At 35.9% G+C, this 19,968-nt stretch overlaps 1 protein-coding gene across 8 annotated transcripts in view; it reads left to right on the forward strand.

Moving 5' to 3' along the window:
- PTPRD (protein tyrosine phosphatase receptor type D) overlaps positions 1 to 19,968 on the forward strand; it is a 514,409-nt gene that overhangs the window by 311,150 nt on the left and 183,291 nt on the right. For 7 of the 8 annotated variants that reach the window (XM_045840041.1, XM_045840044.1, XM_045840045.1 and 4 more), the window contains exons 7-10: positions 1,319 to 1,429; positions 4,805 to 5,074; positions 8,012 to 8,593; positions 17,387 to 17,520. In XM_045840041.1, the coding sequence (XP_045695997.1) occupies positions 1,319 to 1,429; positions 4,805 to 5,074; positions 8,012 to 8,593; positions 17,387 to 17,520 (1,097 nt within the window). Of the gene's footprint in view, positions 1 to 1,318; positions 1,430 to 2,825; positions 2,838 to 4,804; positions 5,075 to 8,011; positions 8,594 to 17,386; positions 17,521 to 19,968 lie in introns of all 8 variants that reach the window. The other variant, XM_045840040.1, reaches the window with a different exon arrangement.

Raw genomic sequence — 19,968 nt, forward strand, 5'->3', positions numbered from 1 at the left:
CAGACCAGTCACAGCGTACCATCTGTCCCTCTTTTTTTCCTTTTCTTCTTCCTTTTTCCTTCTTTTTTTCTTTTTTTTCTTCTTTTTTCTCTTTTTTTTTTTTGTCCAACTGGAGAAAAAAAAAAGATCATTTTTTTCTTCCTTAGCTGTTCTTGTTCTGGACCAAAGCCAAGATGGTCTGGAGAACAGTGCCAGACATGCAGAAGACAGCCTGGAACGCCTGCTTTTTGTCTTTATCTTTCAAAAGGTTTTTGCTTTTGTTCTTCAATTCTTTTTTCTCTTACTGTCTTAAAAGTCAAAGAATGACTCCCCTTTCCACCTGCTCCCATTCGCCTACAACCTGACAGCAATGCTTTTGTCCCCCACTTCTTTTTTTCTTGGATTACTCGCCTCTGGATTTTTGGATCTTCTGTTCTTCAGGCTATGGAAACCAAAGGTGCTCAGTATTCTTGGTGGTATGTTGTGTTGCTGGTTTTTCATACTTTGACTTGGTGTTCGTTTCTTGTATAATTCTTGTTTTGCATTTTTCTTGGGGTTTTGTGACACCACACTGCTAATCCCACTGGTGGATTTTGACGGGTGTCTTAGGGGATCCGTCTGGAGGCCCTCGAGCCATGGCTGGCTGGCTTGACCTCGCTCACACAGGCCTTGCTTTTTAACTTTTTACAAACCTTCTAATTCAACTGCTCTTTGTTTTTCAGCAAATGTAATCAATGATTGTAAGTTGTGGCAAACTGTCTTTCTTTTCTTAAAAATCTGCATGTCTTAAGGGAGTTTTGTTTCTTTAAGTAATATTTTCATAATATATAATGACTAATTTTAATTTTTTTTTGCTTTGTGCAGCCTTTTTGTGTTCGCTGCGTATTTTTGGCTTTCTTCAGCAGAAGACTTTCTTGAAAACCCGGCCTGGTTTTTTTGAGCATACCTATCTTTTGCGCCACTTTTGATACCAAAATGAAACAAAACAAAACCAAAAATTAATCTTTTGTTTTATTTAAAAGCCATACTTCCTTGAAGCAGTCTCACCCATCTTCATTTTATTAGTCTAGGAAATAAGAGTGTTTAATTATGACTAGAATTCTTGCTTGGGAAAAGAGATATTGTTTTATTATGCTAGCATTGATGATGTAAAAAAATAATCTCTATATGTTTTTCTCATCACATCATTTTCTGTCTGTGCACCTTAGCAAGAGATTGAATCGACGTTGAGTGGACCTTCGCTTTGCAGGGCTTTTCATATTGTTAAGAGGTTTAGTTTTCTGGACTGAGAAAGCCTTCTCTGACCATCTCTTTGGCAATCTATTTTATATCCATACAGGCGCCCTTCAGATCGAACAGAGTGAAGAATCTGACCAAGGAAAATATGAGTGTGTTGCCACCAACAGCGCGGGCACTCGCTATTCTGCCCCTGCCAATTTATATGTCAGAGGTAGGAATGACATAACCCTGGCATCGCTTCTTCATGCAGGTTCAGGGGGAGTTGAGACACCCACAGCACCTGTGTCGTTATGTCAGTATTTAACAAGCTGATTTGCTAATATTTACAGTAGCTGAAGCATTTTAGTGAATAGAGAATTAACAAGTATAAATATATCATTTAAAAACTTTGACCACTTTCAAATAAAACCTATCCTGAGGCTTGAAGTTTGTAAGTATCTGTGCACTTTTACATCTTGACTTCTGTTTTTACTGCATTGAACTGTGCTTGGCATTTGTTTGAGGTTTTCTCCTTCTTTTCCTTCTTTTTCTGTTGCTGTTTCTCTTCTGTTTCCTTTTTCAACCCTGAAATAACTGCTTGGTGTGCTACTAATCAATTCCCTGTGCAACTCCAAGCATAAAGGTGTTTGTGTCTTCAGGACCTCTGCTGTGGAGCTGTAAGGATAAAGCTTCTAACTCTAAAAAGAAAAAAAGGTGCTACATGCAAATAGCACAATTGTATTCTCTTCCTTCTTTTATATGTTCATATTTATAAACACATGTTATTATGTATGTGCATATATATGAATATACATACATTTTTTAAAATTACTGACTTTCTCAAAAGCTTGGTCTTTTGATTGACATGGAACACTGATTATATTTTCATTAAATATTAGTTGTTTTAGGGACAAGAATGAATGAGAATACCATCATATTTTCTTATAAGAAATAGAAATGATTAAATTTTGAGCTTATGAATGGCTGTGCTTTTCATTTCAACTAGAAATAAGTATTTCTTCTCCCCCAGAGTTTCCAAAGCCAGTTCCTGTAGTTTTTTCATTTCTTTTCTTTTTTTTTGCCAGTAAAAATGCTCTTATCCCAGTTCTATGTGTCTGTGAATAATCACAAGAGGCATGGGTGGGGGTGGGGATAGACTGAGAGGGCTTTAAGTTACAAAAAGATGGGTTCCCTTAGGAAGATATCTAGCTTGATTTTGAAATTTTTGTTTGAGATAATGTTGTTTTTGTGGGGTTGTTTTTTTCTCCTATGGCTCTCTGGCATCTGGGGTGGGAAAGTATGAAGAAAACCACTTCTTCTCCAAATTCTTTGAGAGCCCCTTGAACCTTTTCCTCACAGTGGCGACCTCCTTTGCTGCATGAGGCATGTGAACCTTCTTCGATGGAAAAATTTCAAAATGATGCTAGCTGTTGATTCTAATACCAGGTTAGCCTGTGAGGTATTGCTAACTTTTTAGCTTAGGTAGGAAGGATTAACTAGAGCAAATAAAAATGTTCAAGTAGCAGTTGAAAGCCTTGATATGGCCTTTTTACTCTCTCTGTGTTTCCCTTGTTTTTCTCCTTTCCTCATTTCATTGTGTTCTGCATCAAACCCCCTACATCCCTCAGAGCTGCGAGAAGGTTGGTGTGTTTTTTACTTTTTACCCACCTTACAAAACTATTAATTAAACCAATAACAAAGAATACAAATGAAATGAATGTAGCTGCATTGTGGTCTTCTTTTGGTTAATAGTATGTTTCAGCAGAGAATGCCCTGGCTGTGACTTCCAGTGCTTGCTGGTGGTATCTAACTGCAGTGCATGATGGGAAAGAATGTCCCTGGGTGCATGGTAACGGGTCACACTCCACTCTCTCAGGTCCGGCGAACTTGGTCAGTGTTCCTGCTTTCCTTCCTGCTCCACTTCTCCCAACCCCCACCCCACCTTTAATTTCTGTCTTACAAGGATGCCTGCTGCCCACAGAATGACTCTGTGCAGTTGTTCCCCTAATCCCAAGCATGAAGACTAAACTGTCCTCCGTTTTTCTTGATATGTTCTTTGACACCTCAGAGTCTCCACTGGCTCCTGCTTGCTCTGTGTAACCTGTGAATTGGCTGCAGGAGGCATGCTTAGCTCTCTCGTTACTTCTCCTATGCCTGTTATTCACCTGTGAGGCCATCGCAGCGAGCCCTCTCCAATCAACGGAGGTTTATCTCAACCTTAAGTGCAGCCAAAAAGTTGACAGAATTATTTACTCATTACTTTCTTGGGGTTATAAGGTTGTTTATTGCTTGATTTATGATTTTAAAAACATCACTTTCTTATCTGTATTTAAGCTATGCTCCTAATGATTACCTCTTGATCTCTTGATCTAAAATACTCCTGGTGTAAGCTATTGCCAATAAAAGCCCAAGATGAAACCTGTGTCTCTTACCCTCTCCTTACATTATGTACATAAACTTGACACATAAACGTGCAGATTATCTGAAGCAGGAACACTGAACTGTAATTGCTTGGTAATTTTTTTGTGTCGTGGTGTTTTAATATGACCTCTTTTTGTAATGTCATGTGCTACTGTATGTGTCAGATGCAGTGTCCCTCTATTTGAATGTAGGCATAAAATCCTCTTACCATATTTTCTCATCATCATCTGTGTTCTCTTACCTTAGATATGAACTGAATGGAATCCTGAATGTCAAATACCCAGCTTCCTTTCTAAATTTGCAATCCTGACTTTTGACAACCTAGCTTAATCTAATATCTTCCTACTGACACCCTCTCATCCCCTAAATTCCCTTTTCAATCACTGTACTTTACATCCAGCCTTTGTGTTTAGTTCTATTACCCTGTTACTTCTGCTGTCACCGTTGTCTTGGATTCCAGACATTTTCCCAGAGTCCTAAGCACGGGCCTTGAGATGTCATCTTGTGCATGCCTTGCATGACCCAGTTTGGTACCTTTACTGGCGTTGGCTCTGTTTCTTCTTCTGTGACTGTGAATCGATATGTATACATATTTCTGTGTTTGGTCCAGTGTCAGTGTGAGGTCTGGAGGCTGCATCTTCTCTGAGTCTGAAAGCAAATCAATTGTACTTCCACTGTACTCTCAATGATGTTTTCCAGGGCTTGAATGTAACAATGTGGTTCCACATGTACATTCACAGCAACTGGAAGTACACAGCACGGCAGTTGGTTTTTGATATCCGACTTAGACCTGCTGGTGACCTTCCAGTTTCCTTTTTCACATATACATGAATGCATAGAATCATTGTCATATGCATGTATGTATATGTTTTGTGTTTATCTTATGCATGACATTTGTGTATTTTAGTTTGTAGATAGTTTCTTTGTGGGGCCCTTATAGGTCTGAATCAACTTTTGTATGAATGTGTCTAAGATATCAATGACCAAACTAGATAAATTTTTTGTGTGTATACACATATCATACTTGTTTGGTCTGTATTATCCACAGTTTTTCTTTGTTTTGTTTTGAACAATCCACAATATGTTCCAGTTGTTTAATTTTGTCTGTACAGTGCATGTCATCTGTTTAACAAGCTATTTTTCTTGCCTTGTATATTTTATCATATTCCCCTGTGTTTTGTTCCAGTTCGTCGTGTCCCACCAAGATTTTCTATCCCACCCACTAATCATGAAATCATGCCAGGTGGAAGTGTCAATATCACCTGTGTGGCTGTGGGGTCACCAATGCCTTATGTGAAGTGGATGTTGGGGGCAGAAGACCTGACACCTGAAGATGATATGCCAATAGGGAGAAATGTCCTAGAACTGAATGATGTAAGACAGTCAGCAAATTACACCTGTGTTGCCATGTCAACACTGGGTGTCATCGAAGCAATAGCACAGATCACTGTCAAAGGTATGCTCAATGGCTAACATTTCGAGGGTCTGGCTATCCTCAAGTCACCTGACTGATGATGCCTCTATAAAGTCTATCCTAACAATTCTAAAGTGAATCTGTTTATTGTTTACTGTTTTAGATGTCATAGTCTAATCAGTCTGTGGTATCACCTAAGAGACACATATCTATGTAGGTAGTTTCTCTCTTAAAAGTTTTGTCAGCCTAAGAAGCAATGATCATCAAACTACTTAACAGCTGGGTGGGCCCAGGAACTACTCCGGCACAATGAGGAATGCTAGACACAATCAGCTGTTATAGAAGGACTGAAGGCTGCAAATTTCATAGTAATCCAGAACTTCAATAAGAGTCACATGATAGAAAAAGCCAAATAACTTTTACTAAATGTCAAAAACCCTGAAGACAAACAGAAAAGAAGAAAGAGTTATAATTAACATGGTCAAATAATCCTTTAAAAATTTTTAATGGACCCTACAATTAAAAATCAAAATGCAAATGGATAATATTCTTTTAGCTTTATCTTTTCACCTTGTATTGATGAAATGCTCAAGGAATATTCTTTCCTTGAAATAAGTGAACTAAATATAACCAAAGTACTACATTCCACAGATATTTTTGAATCAAAGAAAGAAAAAAGTGAGTGTGTGAAGGGTATTGTTTTTACCCAGTGTTTATAGATTTCTAAAACACTTTTGCAAAATGGGTCATACTCAGGACAACTTGAAGTTTCTGCAGATATCTGGAACTATTGTAAAATAAACACAAATTATCTTCCCTTTCTAGAAAGTTTGATCCTAAGAAATATAAAACACATTGTTATTGTTGGTGCTGTATTTCCAGCCAAGCATATATATTAAATACATGCCTTATAAAATCAATCAGGTGGTAAGAAAACAAAGGTACACACCCCTGGTAACATTTAACCATTTAAAATAGTAACATTATATTGCATATTCTTAACTATAATAAACATACTTATCCATATATAACAGATACAAATTTCATACTGTACAATAAATGCGACTTAGCAATATGTTTACTTGCCTTAACAATTCAGAAGTCAAGGGAAAATGTGGATTACCTACTTCCTTGAAAAATGACAGGACAGATTGTTTAAACAAATATCTTTTTTATTGTTTTTTAGTAAAATCTCAACCAGATATTATTGTTCTATCCTTTTTAGAATGATGTACAAATAGTGAATCACCTTCTCATAATAAACATTTTAGCTTTAAATATTTGAAGGTTTACTGGAAACCTTCAGAAATCAAAAGCAGGAGACACATTAAACTAATATCTTGTTCAACTTCTTATCTTTATTTTCCTGGCTCTTGCTATTTCCCTACCTTCTTTGCTTCAAATGTAAATAAACCTTAAGGGTCAATCTTGAAGACAAAAAGTGAACCAACACAAAAACAGCAGCTTGAAGAAAGTGAGGAGAATGGGTACTGACTCATTTATTCAGCAGGTCATTTAACAATATACCAAAAACCTGCTCACTGCTAGGCAGTGTTCTAGGTATGGAGGATCTAGCAGTTACTAAGTATAAGTGTGCTGCTCTTGAAAAGTTGTCATTCTGGGGAGTACTGTCCTTTTTGCCTTTATATCAACAAGGAAAACAGGGTACTAAAGAGCCAACTTGTGTTACCTTCTGAGTTGTCTCCAAAGAGTTGGTGGTGTATTCTCCCCTGACAACTCTGCCTTTGAGAGTCATACAGAGAAAGGCACGTTAAGTGTGAGGTCACCAATACAGATGGTTTATATCCTCAGTTAGTAGCATTTTAAGTTGTGTTCTTCTGCTGAAAGTAAAAAAAGAGGATCTCTAAAAGGTGGATTTAATTACAAATATTTGTAATTCAGGTGTTACTGGTGGTGAATACAGAATACATACCAGTACAGTAATGCTTTATTTTTATTGAATGTTGGGGGGTGACATTGGTTAATAAGATTGTGTAGGTTTCTGGTATACAGTTCTATAATACATCATCTCTATATTTCATTGTGTGTTTCCCACTTCAAGTCAGGTTTCCTTCCATCACCTTTTATCTCCATTTACCCTCTTCTGCCTCCTCCCACTCTCCTTTCTCTCTGGTAACCACAATACTGTTGTCTATGAGATTTTTTTGCTTAATTCCTTTATCTTTTCTTATAATAATATTTTAAAAAGTGATTTATAAATATGTTTTAATTTAGATTCTTCAGCATTTTTAATATAAAGCAAAAATATGAATTTGAAATTAATTCAGAATTACTATTCTTTTTTATTTCAATATCTTGAGTAGATATTTATGAGAAAACTATAATAATGTTACTTACATCTTACAACTGGAAAACAATATGGATTATTCATCCATAGCAATTTAATATCAAATCAGTGTATTCTAAAATAGATTCAATATATTATTTTCAACATTTATTGGTATTTAGTTATATCATTTATATCTTAAAGCAAGTGGCTAATTGGCCAAGCTTATAATAATAGTAATAATTGCAAATAATATTTTTGAGGGGACCAGATACATGCTAAGAGCATTACTAGATTAGGTCATTAATCACCAGAGCAAACTCATGAAATAGAGTTACCCAGCTGTACAATTCCAACCATATAGTTCTTCTTATTTTTCACATGAGAAATCTAAAGCAGAGAGAGGTTCGGCAGCACATTCAGAATCACATAGCTAATGAGGGGTGGATTTGTATACCAGCCCCAAAGTACAATGCTATGATGCCCTTCTAGTAAAATGGGATTTGTCATGTACACAAGTCTTAGTATACTTCCCTGACCATTTAGAACACATTCTTTGCTAGAATTTCATCTAATTAAATGTTTAGTAGATACATGATTCTGTCATTTCAACAGTAGAGTTTATGGATTCTTAAAATGTCTTAGAAGTGATGGGTAGTAACTATCTTTTTTCCTCCCCCTGCCCCACCAAGCCTTACCCAAACCCCCAGGAACTCCTGTGGTGACCGAGAGCACCGCCACAAGCATCACACTGACGTGGGACTCTGGGAACCCTGAGCCTGTCTCTTACTACATCATTCAGCATAAACCTAAAAATTCTGAGGAACCGTATAAAGAAATTGATGGGGTAGCGACCACACGCTACAGTGTCGCTGGACTAAGTCCCTACTCAGATTATGAATTCAGGGTTGTCGCCGTCAATAACATTGGGCGTGGGCCTCCCAGTGAGCCCGTGCTAACACAGACCTCAGAGCAAGCGCCATCCAGCGCCCCACGGGATGTCCAAGCACGGATGTTGAGTTCAACCACCATTCTGGTGCAGTGGAAGGAACCCGAAGAGCCAAATGGGCAGATCCAAGGTTATAGAGTTTACTATACGATGGATCCCACTCAGCACGTCAACAACTGGATGAAACACAATGTAGCTGACAGCCAAATCACTACTATTGGCAATTTAGTGCCCCAGAAAACGTATTCTGTCAAAGTCCTGGCTTTTACCTCAATTGGAGATGGTCCTCTTTCAAGTGACATACAAGTCATCACTCAGACAGGAGGTAAGTCTAGGTGTGGATGGGGAGCAGGGCAGGAGGGAGGAGCTGATGCTAACAGGTGGGAAAAAACAAAGAACAAAGATGTTATACATTTAAATTTTTGAGACATAGAGTTTCTAAGTGAGGGGTTCAGGAAAGAAAATAGGTGTGGACACCTGAGAGACTAAATAATCATGTAAGTAGAAGGATGATGCATATAACATCCTGTCCTTGTCATTTGTACCCAAATTACTTGAAAACTTTTTTGTATGACATGGATGAATGCATCCTCCATGCAGCATTTTGAAAACAAAAGAACCATTCTTGTTTATACGCTGAGAGAATAGTGTCAACAACTATTTAATTTATGAAAGACTGGAGAGTTCAACATAAAGTTGAAAATAAAACCATCTGTCAAGGCCTTGGATATTTAAATGGCTTATATTTGCCAGGAAGCTACTTGCTTAAAAATAAATATTCCTCTAATGTATTTTTGATGTGGTTTTTTTTTTTGTATGGCCTCAGGGGTGAAGGAAGACAGTTACCAAGATCTAGGGTCAAATGCCAGGGCCTGCTTCATTCATTTTACTGGGCATTAGAGCAGATGCCAAACTATTTTATGAAGAAAAAGTTGGCACTGCCAGTGGTTTTCTTTTTATAAGTGGTTTTATTTTTATTTATTTTACAAATCAACTCTCCCTGCTGTTTGATTTGAAGTGATCGGTTTTGACTTGGGTTAGGAATATAACAGCAGCTTTCGTCTGCAGTTTACTCTTGAATGTCTGGAGAGCTATTCATTCGACCCCTTATAGCCTCGGCTCCTCTAAAATTTGAGTTACTCTAGCAGTGTTTTGGGTTGCCACTGGTTTGTTCTGATAATTTTATAAGAACTGTATTATTGGAGTTAGTATCTGTAATCTAGAGGCATGTAACTCATTGGTAATCTTGGGCATGAATTAGTGAATTTTCTCAGGTATCAGAACTCGATCACACTGTGTAATCACTGACCTGTTTTCATGTCATGGGCTTTGTGAATCACATGACTATGTTTGCCATTTGCCCTGGCTGCTAGAAACCTCAGCACATGTTTACAGCCAGGTGGGTTGTGTTGTATTTCCATACCATTACTTGGTTCTCACTGGTCTATTCATGGATTTACAATTTTCTTGAATGGTATGAAAGATAATTATAAAAATAACTTTGACCACAATTACACCAAAACCATCCATGTGTTTTCCCTATTTGGCTTTTGCAGTTCTGCATTTATTTGCTATATTAACACAGAAATATACTGTTGATTCATTTTAATTGTTGTGTGTTTCTCATTGGAAAATATAGAAATCTGTGAGTCTTGCTCTTTTCCTTGATTGAAAATGGTCAACTGTTATGAGATTATTTTATACTGTTTTAGCAACTCGAGGACCATTCAAAAATATAAGTATGGTATATGAGGAGAATATATCCCTACAATCCACTTTTAGTTTTTTCTGATTTTTCAGCTGTATTATTTTTGAAATCCCTGGTCTTGGAGTAATATAATCAGGGGTTGCATCCCAGTCTAATATTTTGAACCTTGAACAAGTTACTTCATCTCTCTGGACTTCAGTTTTCTCATGTAAAATGATAACCACCCCATAGAGATTAGGGATTTCACTCATTTTACTGGACTGCTGTAATGAAACGCCACACACTGGGTGGCTTAAACTGCAGGAACTTACTGCCTGTCTGTTCTAGTGGCTAAAAGCCTAATATCACAGTGTCAGCAGAATTGGTTCCCTGTGAGAGCTGTGAGGGAAGTTCTGGCACTTGCCGGCAATCTCAGCTGTTCCTTGGCTGTAGAAGCATCACCCGGACCTCTGCCTACATTGCCATATGTCATTCTCTCTGGGTACATGTCTCTGTGTTCAAATTTTCCCTTTTATGATACCAGTCATACTGGGTTAGGACCAAATTAATGACCTGGTTTTAACTGATGAACTCTACCACAACCCTGCTTCCAAATAAGGTAGTATTCTGAGGTTCTGGGGGTTAGTGATTCAGTATGAACTTTTGTGGGACACATTTAAACCCATAACAGAGCTATAGATTAGACAATAGACAGGAATGCTTTATAACTTAATACGTAATATAAACTATCATTACAATCATAACAGCTAAAATATGCTGAGTACTCTGCTGTGAATTTTGCAAGTATCCTTACTACCCAGTTAGATAGATAGGGAATTATCCCATTTGCCAATGAGTAAATTGAGGATCAAAGAAAATAAAGAGATTTAGGAACTTGCTTTGGGTCATAAATGGCAGAATTTAAATCTGGGTACCCTAGATACATTCTGAACACCATTATCTCTCCAATTAATAATTTGCAAATTGATAGTTTTAATGCCTACTAGGCTTTTGTGCCCATGAGTTGTTCAATGAAAGAATAGAGATAGGAAATACAGTGTAGCCATTTATTCATATCTTTACTTAAGGATTATATATAACTGATCTCTGCAATACTTGAGGTGGCTATTATATCATCCCAGTACGAAAGTGTGTTAAGCTATTTAGATATGAAAAAATAAGTTTATCTGAAAGAAGTAGAAGGGAATACCTTTCTTATAAAAGGTTATTATACTCAGTCACTAAATTTGATTCTAACTTTTCTAACCACAGATTTAAATATAGACACCTATAATGTTTTATAACCTCTTTTCTAATAACAAGAAGGTTCAGCTGTCGAAAAAAACAAATCATTTCTGGAAATAAATCCAACTAAAACAGAAGAATTCTTGGGAGTTATGAGAATCCTACAGAATAAGAGATAATCATGCCTTTGGTCACGGTTTATTGAAAGATATAGAACTGATGTTTAAATAGACCTTTGTTTTTATTTTCTATATTACCAGCAGACATAAATGTAAAATAAATCATAACTCAGTGAAGGTAGTATTATGACAGGGGAATTGAATTAATGTAGTCTAGAGACTCTGAAATTAGAAAACCCTAGATGAATGGGTCACAGGTATATTAGAATAGTTGTCCCCAATCTCTTTCAGACATTTTATACATTAAGATATTTCCAAGAACCTTCCACGATAGTTGCACTTTTAATGTTTATTGATTGAGGAGATATATGATGACATAATGACTTGTGCCTGCCAAGATCAATAGGCTAAAAAAATCTTCCAAAATAGCGCAATGATTTGATGGGTTCTGTAGGCTTAATTAACAAAGGCCATTGGATGTTAGTGGATAACTGCCAAACACAATGATGTGAGATCCTGATATAATTAGTGCTGAGCTGCTCCTTTTTCTTGCTGCTGACTAGCTAATTCTTGGGATCACTGCTAGGCAAAAACATAAGTCATTATGAAATGTTCTTTTGGTCAGGTTATATAAAATTTAAAGACATTATTACTTTCACTGCAATTTTACCTTTTTCTCTATGAGAATTTACTGATTAATAATGTGTATGGATTTCTCAAGTGTGTTTTAATTTCATATACATAGACATAAAAATTTTTATGTGTTCTATATCTGAAATGTATTCATTTCTTTTTGGTATTTTTAATTCCCTGATACTCACATTTCTATTCTTGTTTAAAATCAGACCCTTAGGAAACAATGTTCAGTAACAAAGTCAGTTTAAGAGGGAAGTTATCACTTTTGTTCTTATCTAAGATTACTGTCTCATGTTAATATTTATATAAATGGAGGGTTGATATAATTTGTATATTTCTGGTCTAGGGTAACTATATATTTTATAAAATGGCAAATGAAACTCTGATAAAGAAATGCAATAAATTACATTTTACACCTAATGCAGTAAAATAAATGTTGTTTGACATTCATGTTAATTGGAGGCATTCTAAATCTTCTAAATTTTAAATCTTTTTTCTGAACTTTCTTTAGAAAACATGTTTGACCTCTAATTCTTCTATACACTTAATATATTCTTGGGGAAAGTCTACTGATTTACATATGTGTATCTTAATAATATAGGTCTTTGGAAGGAAAAGAATTATATACATTTACTAACTGAATACTAATGAGTGTTATCAACTTTAAACATTTTGAGGAAGGTAATTCTACAAATTCTGGGAATTGCAAAATTGTTAAAGTATAAAGCTACAACATTTAGAGTCATCGTACTTTACATTTCCAGAACTTTAAAAAATCATTTTATTAGTGTATGTCAACAGGATGCCTATATCAGCAAACTAAAAAATAAATAAATAAATAAATAAATAAATACTGACGTCCAATAGCCAAAATGACAAGCCCAATTTACATCGTTTCTCTAAATAGTTTTACAAATGAGTAAAGGAGCTCTGGATGTAAATACTACTGTGATAACATGTAACATTCTCTTGTTGATATTTAATGACAATTGAGAGTAAGATTTGTGCAGGTGCTTATGTATTAAGTACTTACTTTGTCCATGATATACTGTGGCACTTACTAACCAGACTCCTTGTTCAGAATTTTGTTTTACTGCCACTATAGTTCTGGCTGTTGCTTTTAATGTTTTTCAATTAATTGTCAATGTTAGATATACATAGTTTGAAATACATACCTTATTAAAGTACTAGATATTTTGGAGATACTAGGCTTTCTAGTCTCGGTAATATTTCATATTTATAAATGGCTCGATGAAATGGTGGTTCAGTTATTTAATATGTGCTAACCTTGTTCTCTTTAGAGATGTGTCCTACATTTTGCTCTTGATCTCTTCTAATATTACCAGCATTTCAGATGACGTGCATATTTTTTCTTCATTTCTTATTTATTCTCCATTCTCTCTTTAGCTTGCCTTCAGATATTTTTATAGAGTATAATGATACTACTGCTCAAATACTTTACATTTATCAATGGTATTACAATCTTATTTATGAGAGGTGATAGTTCATATTTGTATTTCTTTTGGGGGGCATTAAATAAGTAAATCAAGAAGAATATAATCTTGACACCACTTTGTAGAATATAAGGATTTCTTACATAGAATTTTAAAGAAAAATTTGTATTTCTACTTTATTTTCCTCTTTTTACATCTAAATCCTAAATTTGGTTTACGGTCAATATTATCACATTCCCCTTTTCCATGTGGAATAATTGCTTATAAGTTTCTGGATGGGTTGTTTTTATTTGCCCATGACTTACTCTGAACTTCGGAGTTTCCCATAAAATTTATGTTCAGGTAATTGGTGAGGGAAATGCTACAACACAGAAAAGCTCTTAAATAAAATAAAGTAGACATAGACACACAAAAAGTGAATGCTAGTAAGTTTGAGGTATAAAGACTGTGACAGCATTAAAATGTGTTACATATATGTGTGTTTGTGTAGCGGGCATAAAACACAACTACTAACATTTCCTAATAGAACCTCGGGAGCCACGATGTTTGGTATAGAAATCTGTTGTCAGATGATGAAGTGCCCCTGTGTCTCCAAGCAGAGAAAATGAAGACGACAGTTCGCAGGCCCCTGAAGTGGTTTTTCATATACATATGTTATCATCATTAGGACATGTGTGTGGGGAACATAAAAATAAATCCATTAATTTCACAGCCCTTTTCTTTTCCTTTGATGCCTCAGCTTTATTGTTGTTGTTTCCACCAGGACTAAAGCACCCTGAGGAAACAGTAGCTGTAGGCGAACTCTCAATCCCCAGGAAAGTCTGAGCAGCAGCATCATCAGGCATTTGTGAGCACAGGCCCTGACATCATGTAAAGATCTTTTAAAACACCAGTCCACGTGCTGGATTCCATGTGTAGGCACAGTTAGCCCCATACTATATTTCAAATAACTTCAACTAATTTAATTAATTTCCAATTGTTAGAAATGGAAAGATTTTACCTAGAAGGTATATCATCAACTTGAGTTGAAAAATCAGAAGCTCAGGCAAGACTGGGCCCATGTTCCAAAAGGCAGCACTCTCGTGGTGCTGAGCCTCACCAACTCTCTCAGGCAGCCAGGCCGGCCCTCTCCGCGGGTCCCAGGCCCCACGTGGCCTCTGCACTCATTCATCTCAGTGGCCTGCCAGACACCTCTAGGCATTGGTGTTTCTACCACCAGTTTAAAATCTACTAAATTGAATTACCCTCCAAATTATTTCAAAAGAAAGAGACCATGGAAGCAGAGGAGGAGATCCCCTTAAGTATTAGTGTAAGAGACTTGACATTAAGTCACCTGGCCACTACTTTGTTCAAGAATAAAATAGACAGTACACCCTCTGAGACTTTAATGTGCCCATTTGACTCATTATTTAGAAGGAGTGGGCTCCTAATAGAACCAAACAGCATTAGAGAATTAGATGCGGTTTGTGTCACTAAACAAGGATAAAATATTGAGGCCTACTGGGAATTTGTTCAAGACAAATTAAAAGGTAGAAAGTAAACAGTTTAAGTAAGAAAAACTTAATTAGATTTCCAAGATGTTTTCAATCAGTGTCACTTAATTTATTATTAGAATTAGGCAGGGAGGAAATACGTAACAAGCAGTTATCCTGAGAGCCGCCCTTCAAAACTCTGTGTGTTTTAAATTCTTGACAATACCGGCTGTATTCTGGTTTGGTTTAAATCATGAGTTATCACAGGCTTTCTTCTTTCCCAAACCTGTGGAAGTATGGGGGAAAGAAAAAAGGGAATAAAACTAGAGAAAATAAGTGATCGTACACATACGTGTGCGGTGTGTCTTGTGTGGTTTTAACCTGAGAAACCCTCTCATTGTGTAGATATTAGAACCCAGTCATATACCCATCTGTCCAATAGTTCTTGGCCTCCATTGTTGCTGCTGCCAGTGTTTTTGGTATTTCTCTTTTAGGAGTAATGCATTTGCTATTTGTTTTCCTGTTAGCCTATTTGCTTTTTATTTCCCTCTGTTGCTCCTTCTCTTGCTCTTGATCTTTTATCTTCTTTTGTCTCAGTCTGAATGATTGTGTTAGGTCACCCACTGGGCAGGTACTTAAAAAAAAAAAGCACACACTGCTGCCCTGTTCAGAAAGTACATTCCCGGGGGCATCAAATTAATGAGTATCTCAAGGCCTGTGGTACAAAAAGGGAGAAAAGATGATGAATGGAATTACAAATAGGAAGCCTTAAGCATCAGTCCAAATATGTGTGTGCGTGCCTGCTGCACCTGTGCACATGTGCGTGCTCACACACACACACACAGATGCACAGGTTAACAGAGCAGACTGGAATAAGGTGGTAATTAGGGATCCTAGGAACAACTCTGCTAGGTCCCTTTGGACTTTAATCTCTTTTTAAACAAAAGGCAGTTTTTAAATCAGACTACAGAGACATGATTACAAAAAGAAAGAATGTCTTTCCAAAGATATTCTTTCTTATGAAAATGATGGTTCAAGTATTATTTAATAACTTGAATTTATACATCAGCTACAAATTAAATTATTTTACATGTTTTTGAATGTTTATGCTCCTTTGCCAAAAATGCTTCAGATTTTTTCTGACTCGTATAAAGTACAAATCACCGTTCTTGGTTTTCTTTATTACATAAACACTGAATTTTCATGTGAATTTGTAGAAATATGGACATCTGTTTAGCTATAGCACTTTGAAACATGCTACAATATCAGGGATAATAATCAAATTTGGGTGTTTTTTTATGATCAAAAATTTTCATTGCCATCAAAGCATGGGTACTGACCAGTGAGAGCAGACATTGTCCTAGAACAGTGTAAGGTTAGGTGAGCCAGCGATGCCCTGCAGTTCATTAGCCATCTATAATAGATGGAGGGCCTGGTGGGAATCAGGAGTTAACTTGGACATCAGGGTTAGTCAATTTATTGTAATATAGCATTTGAGTGAAGTGTTCTCAAATCTGACATACGGCCCTTTCAAATTGTCTATTACCTGAGTTATATGACTAAAATGAGAAGTATAGATTCTATTCATTTTATTATATGAAATTAGTGTATTTTTTATAATAAATATTCTATAAACTTTTAAATTTGTATAGTAATTTAGCTCCCTCTCACTAGGGACAGTATTAAGTTTAATATTGGATCTAGTGTTTTGAGTCATTTGAAGTTATTGAGGGATTAGAAACAATTATTTTTAAGTGATAGTTTATCACCTTTCATTTTGAAACAATTTCTTAAAATGTAGGTTGGTAAGAAAAAATGCTAAGTGATTCTGGTAGCCTATAGGTTAACATTGAAAGTTAAATGCAGTGCTAGAGAATAAACTCCCACTTAGTTTCAAAATATCAATAACTTTTATGTATTTAGCACTCATCATGATTTAGGCAATATTAATTACAAAGTGCATTATATAAATCATCTCACTGATTATATACAATGTTATGAAGTAAATAATTTTATTATATGCAAAATTAAATTCAGAGATGAATATATTCTACAGGGGGCGGCAGAAGTAAGGCCTGCTTGAGTGTGGTTTGTAGGGTAATAATATGGGTGTAACAATTTATAGTTTTAATTTGAACATTTCACCTAAAATGTCGTATAGTGTACAGGAGTGTGATATTGTTACAGAACTACATGCTTATGATTTTGTAATAAAAGGGGGCATTATTTGTCCTGGACCCTGTATATTTGCTCATTCTGCATCTTGTATAAATATCCTACCACTCAAGGACAAGGATAGTATTCATAATATCGACCTTGTTCCTTGAAGGAGGAAAATGGGCTGTATATACACAAGTTTATCTGGACGTTATAAAAAAAAACAACCTAGCACTCCATTAAGCTGATACATGTGTACACGTTTTGAAAGGTTTAATCAGATGTACTAGTGAAAGAACTTGTGAATATTTATGGTGATGGTAAGCTCCTTTGCCTCCATGTTTTTAGTACCAGGGCAGCCACTAAACTTCAAAGCAGAACCTGAATCTGAAACGAGTATTTTGCTCTCCTGGACACCTCCACGTTCAGACACCATTGCCAACTATGAACTGGTCTACAAAGATGGGGAGCATGGAGAGGAGGTAGGACCACGTTTCTCACCTTTGGAATTAGTCACTGCCCTGGGGCACTGCTCTGCTTTTGTGTACTTACCCAAGTTTTGTAAAAGGCCAGGTATCTACGGAGGACCTTGGTAGAAAAGATTTATGGATCAAGAAACACTTGACCAAAACAGTGGAAAGGGTATTTGGAGACTGGCTGGGGGCAAAACAAAACAAGTATTGCCCTATTGGAACTATTTTCTATTTAAGTTTCCAAATTATTTATGGAAGTATTGGGTTATAAAATATTTAATATACCCCATGAAAATTGGGGTATACTTTTTTTCTTCTTCCGCATTCAAGCTCCAGGATTTTGAGTAGAAGAACTTGTTCGAACTGGTTTTATAGACAAATACCCCAAAGCAAATGTTTATTTTTATGCCAAAATTATGATATGAATGTGAGTATGTATAAAGTTTGAGCCCTGGCTGGTGTGGCTCAGTGGATTGAGCATGAACCTGCAAACCAAAGGGTAGCTGGTTCAATTCCCAGTCAGGGCACATGCCTAGGTTGCAGGCCAGGTCCCCAATAGAAGGCATGCGAGCCACAACCACACACTGATGTTTCTTTCCCTTTCTTTCTCTCTCCCTTCCTGTCTAAAAATAAATAAAAATAAAAAATATTTAAAAAAATTAAAAGATAAAGTTTGAGTATGTTATGCAAATAAAATAACAGTAGATTGCAAAAGGCTGGAAATTATTGATAATCACTGAAAAGAAGCAAAACTCAGAATAATTAATAAATACATTAACAGGCAGTGTTCTGAGGGCTTCACTTCTACTCATTTAATCCATACAACAGTGCTTTGGGTTGGACCACCTCTGTTGTTAATATACTTCACACATCATAAAGGGAGGCACATAAAAGAAGTTAAAAAATTAGCCCTAAGTCTCATGCTACTGGATAGAAGAACTAGAATTTGATTCCAGGCAGTCAGTTGCAGAATCTGTGTTCTTAACCATTAGGGTACACCATCTCTCGAGTGTACTTTAAATAGTTTATAGAAATCAGTTATTAAGATACACTTAACATCTTTAGAAAGGGAATATATTATAGTAATGAATATGTTTATTATGTTATAAATTCCAGTAGGGAACATTTAGACAAAATGTTAGTAAAACTATATGTGAAAACTCAATCCATGCAAGCCATTTTATGAATGCTTCTTAGCATTCTTCATCTTAAAGCTTAAACTGCCCCTAAGATCTAACAAGGAATACTTTTTTAAAGCACTCACATACTAAATGAAATGTTATCAGTTAACTTGTTGGCCATTATTTTGTATACTATAGTAAATTAATTTTTTCTGTAAGCTTCTATTTTATTACTTCTGTTTGAATAGAGCAGAATCTCCAAAGGCCAGCTTCTAAATGCAGTGCTTTTAGAGTTAGCTGACCAAGCCCACATAAATTAACCACTTAAAAAGTTGTATAATTTAAATACTGATATAACTTAAGGTACCCATATTACAACTATTTGTGTTTTTAATAAGATATAAATCGGCATTATTTTAAGTCCTTATCACCACCCAACCAGGAAACAAAAAATAGAGTAAAGACAGCAATGGGAGGGGCAGCCTTTTTGAGAGTGCTGTGGGTGCTTGAGTGTCGGCACACCTGCTCTGCTTTACAATTTTTTTTAGCGATTACCTTTTTTTCTTGTTATTCGGTAAGTCTAAAATTTTTAAAAGCTTTCGTAGTATCAAGCCAGAACAACCTAGGAATGTTTTCTCTGGTTTTATTTTTGAATTCTTCTTGACTGATTTCTGCTTGTGTGAACAGCAAGCAGTATTTCATAAAAAGCCTAAGATTATTTATGCCATATTAGCATGTATTTTAAAATTTACTACAGGATAATTTGTTCAATCTGAGATTGATTTACAATAAACAGCTATATTTTTGCTAAAATACAGAGGCAAATTTCAAGCATGAAAAGTAATTTTAATATTTGATTAAAGAAACTTTATTTCAGAAGTCCTTTATGATGTTAAAAGTTATAGAAAAGTTTGTGATTATTTTTGTAGCTGTTGATTCTATATTCCCAAGGGGAAAAAGTTCTAAAATTATTTTAAACCAACCTAGGTTTTATATAAGTTATCCATCTTTTTTTAGTAACTAACATCTGATTTTTATCCCATCAGACCTTGGCAGTTTTAGTTCTCTTTTACAGTAATCTCAGATAAACTGTTTAGCAGTTTCTGTTGTTGCTTTTGGCCATGTTTCCTTTGTCCCCATTTAAATTGCAAAGATCACAGGCCATGAGCTTGAAATCTCTTTAACTGAAACTGCACATGTTGGGCACAGTTTCTGTCATGGGCCCTGTTACAGCAGCACCTGTGCCTTAAAGGGGGACACATCTGTGGGTGACGGCCTCTCAATCTCCCTTTTATCCAGTGCATTGGGATGTTGTGTCATCATGAAAAAGATCACT

The sequence above is a fragment of the Phyllostomus hastatus genome, unplaced genomic scaffold (genome assembly GCF_019186645.2).
Source record: "Phyllostomus hastatus isolate PE091 unplaced genomic scaffold, TTU_PhHast_1.1 phas_contig_34, whole genome shotgun sequence".
In the NCBI taxonomy this organism is placed as follows: domain Eukaryota; kingdom Metazoa; phylum Chordata; class Mammalia; order Chiroptera; family Phyllostomidae; genus Phyllostomus; species Phyllostomus hastatus.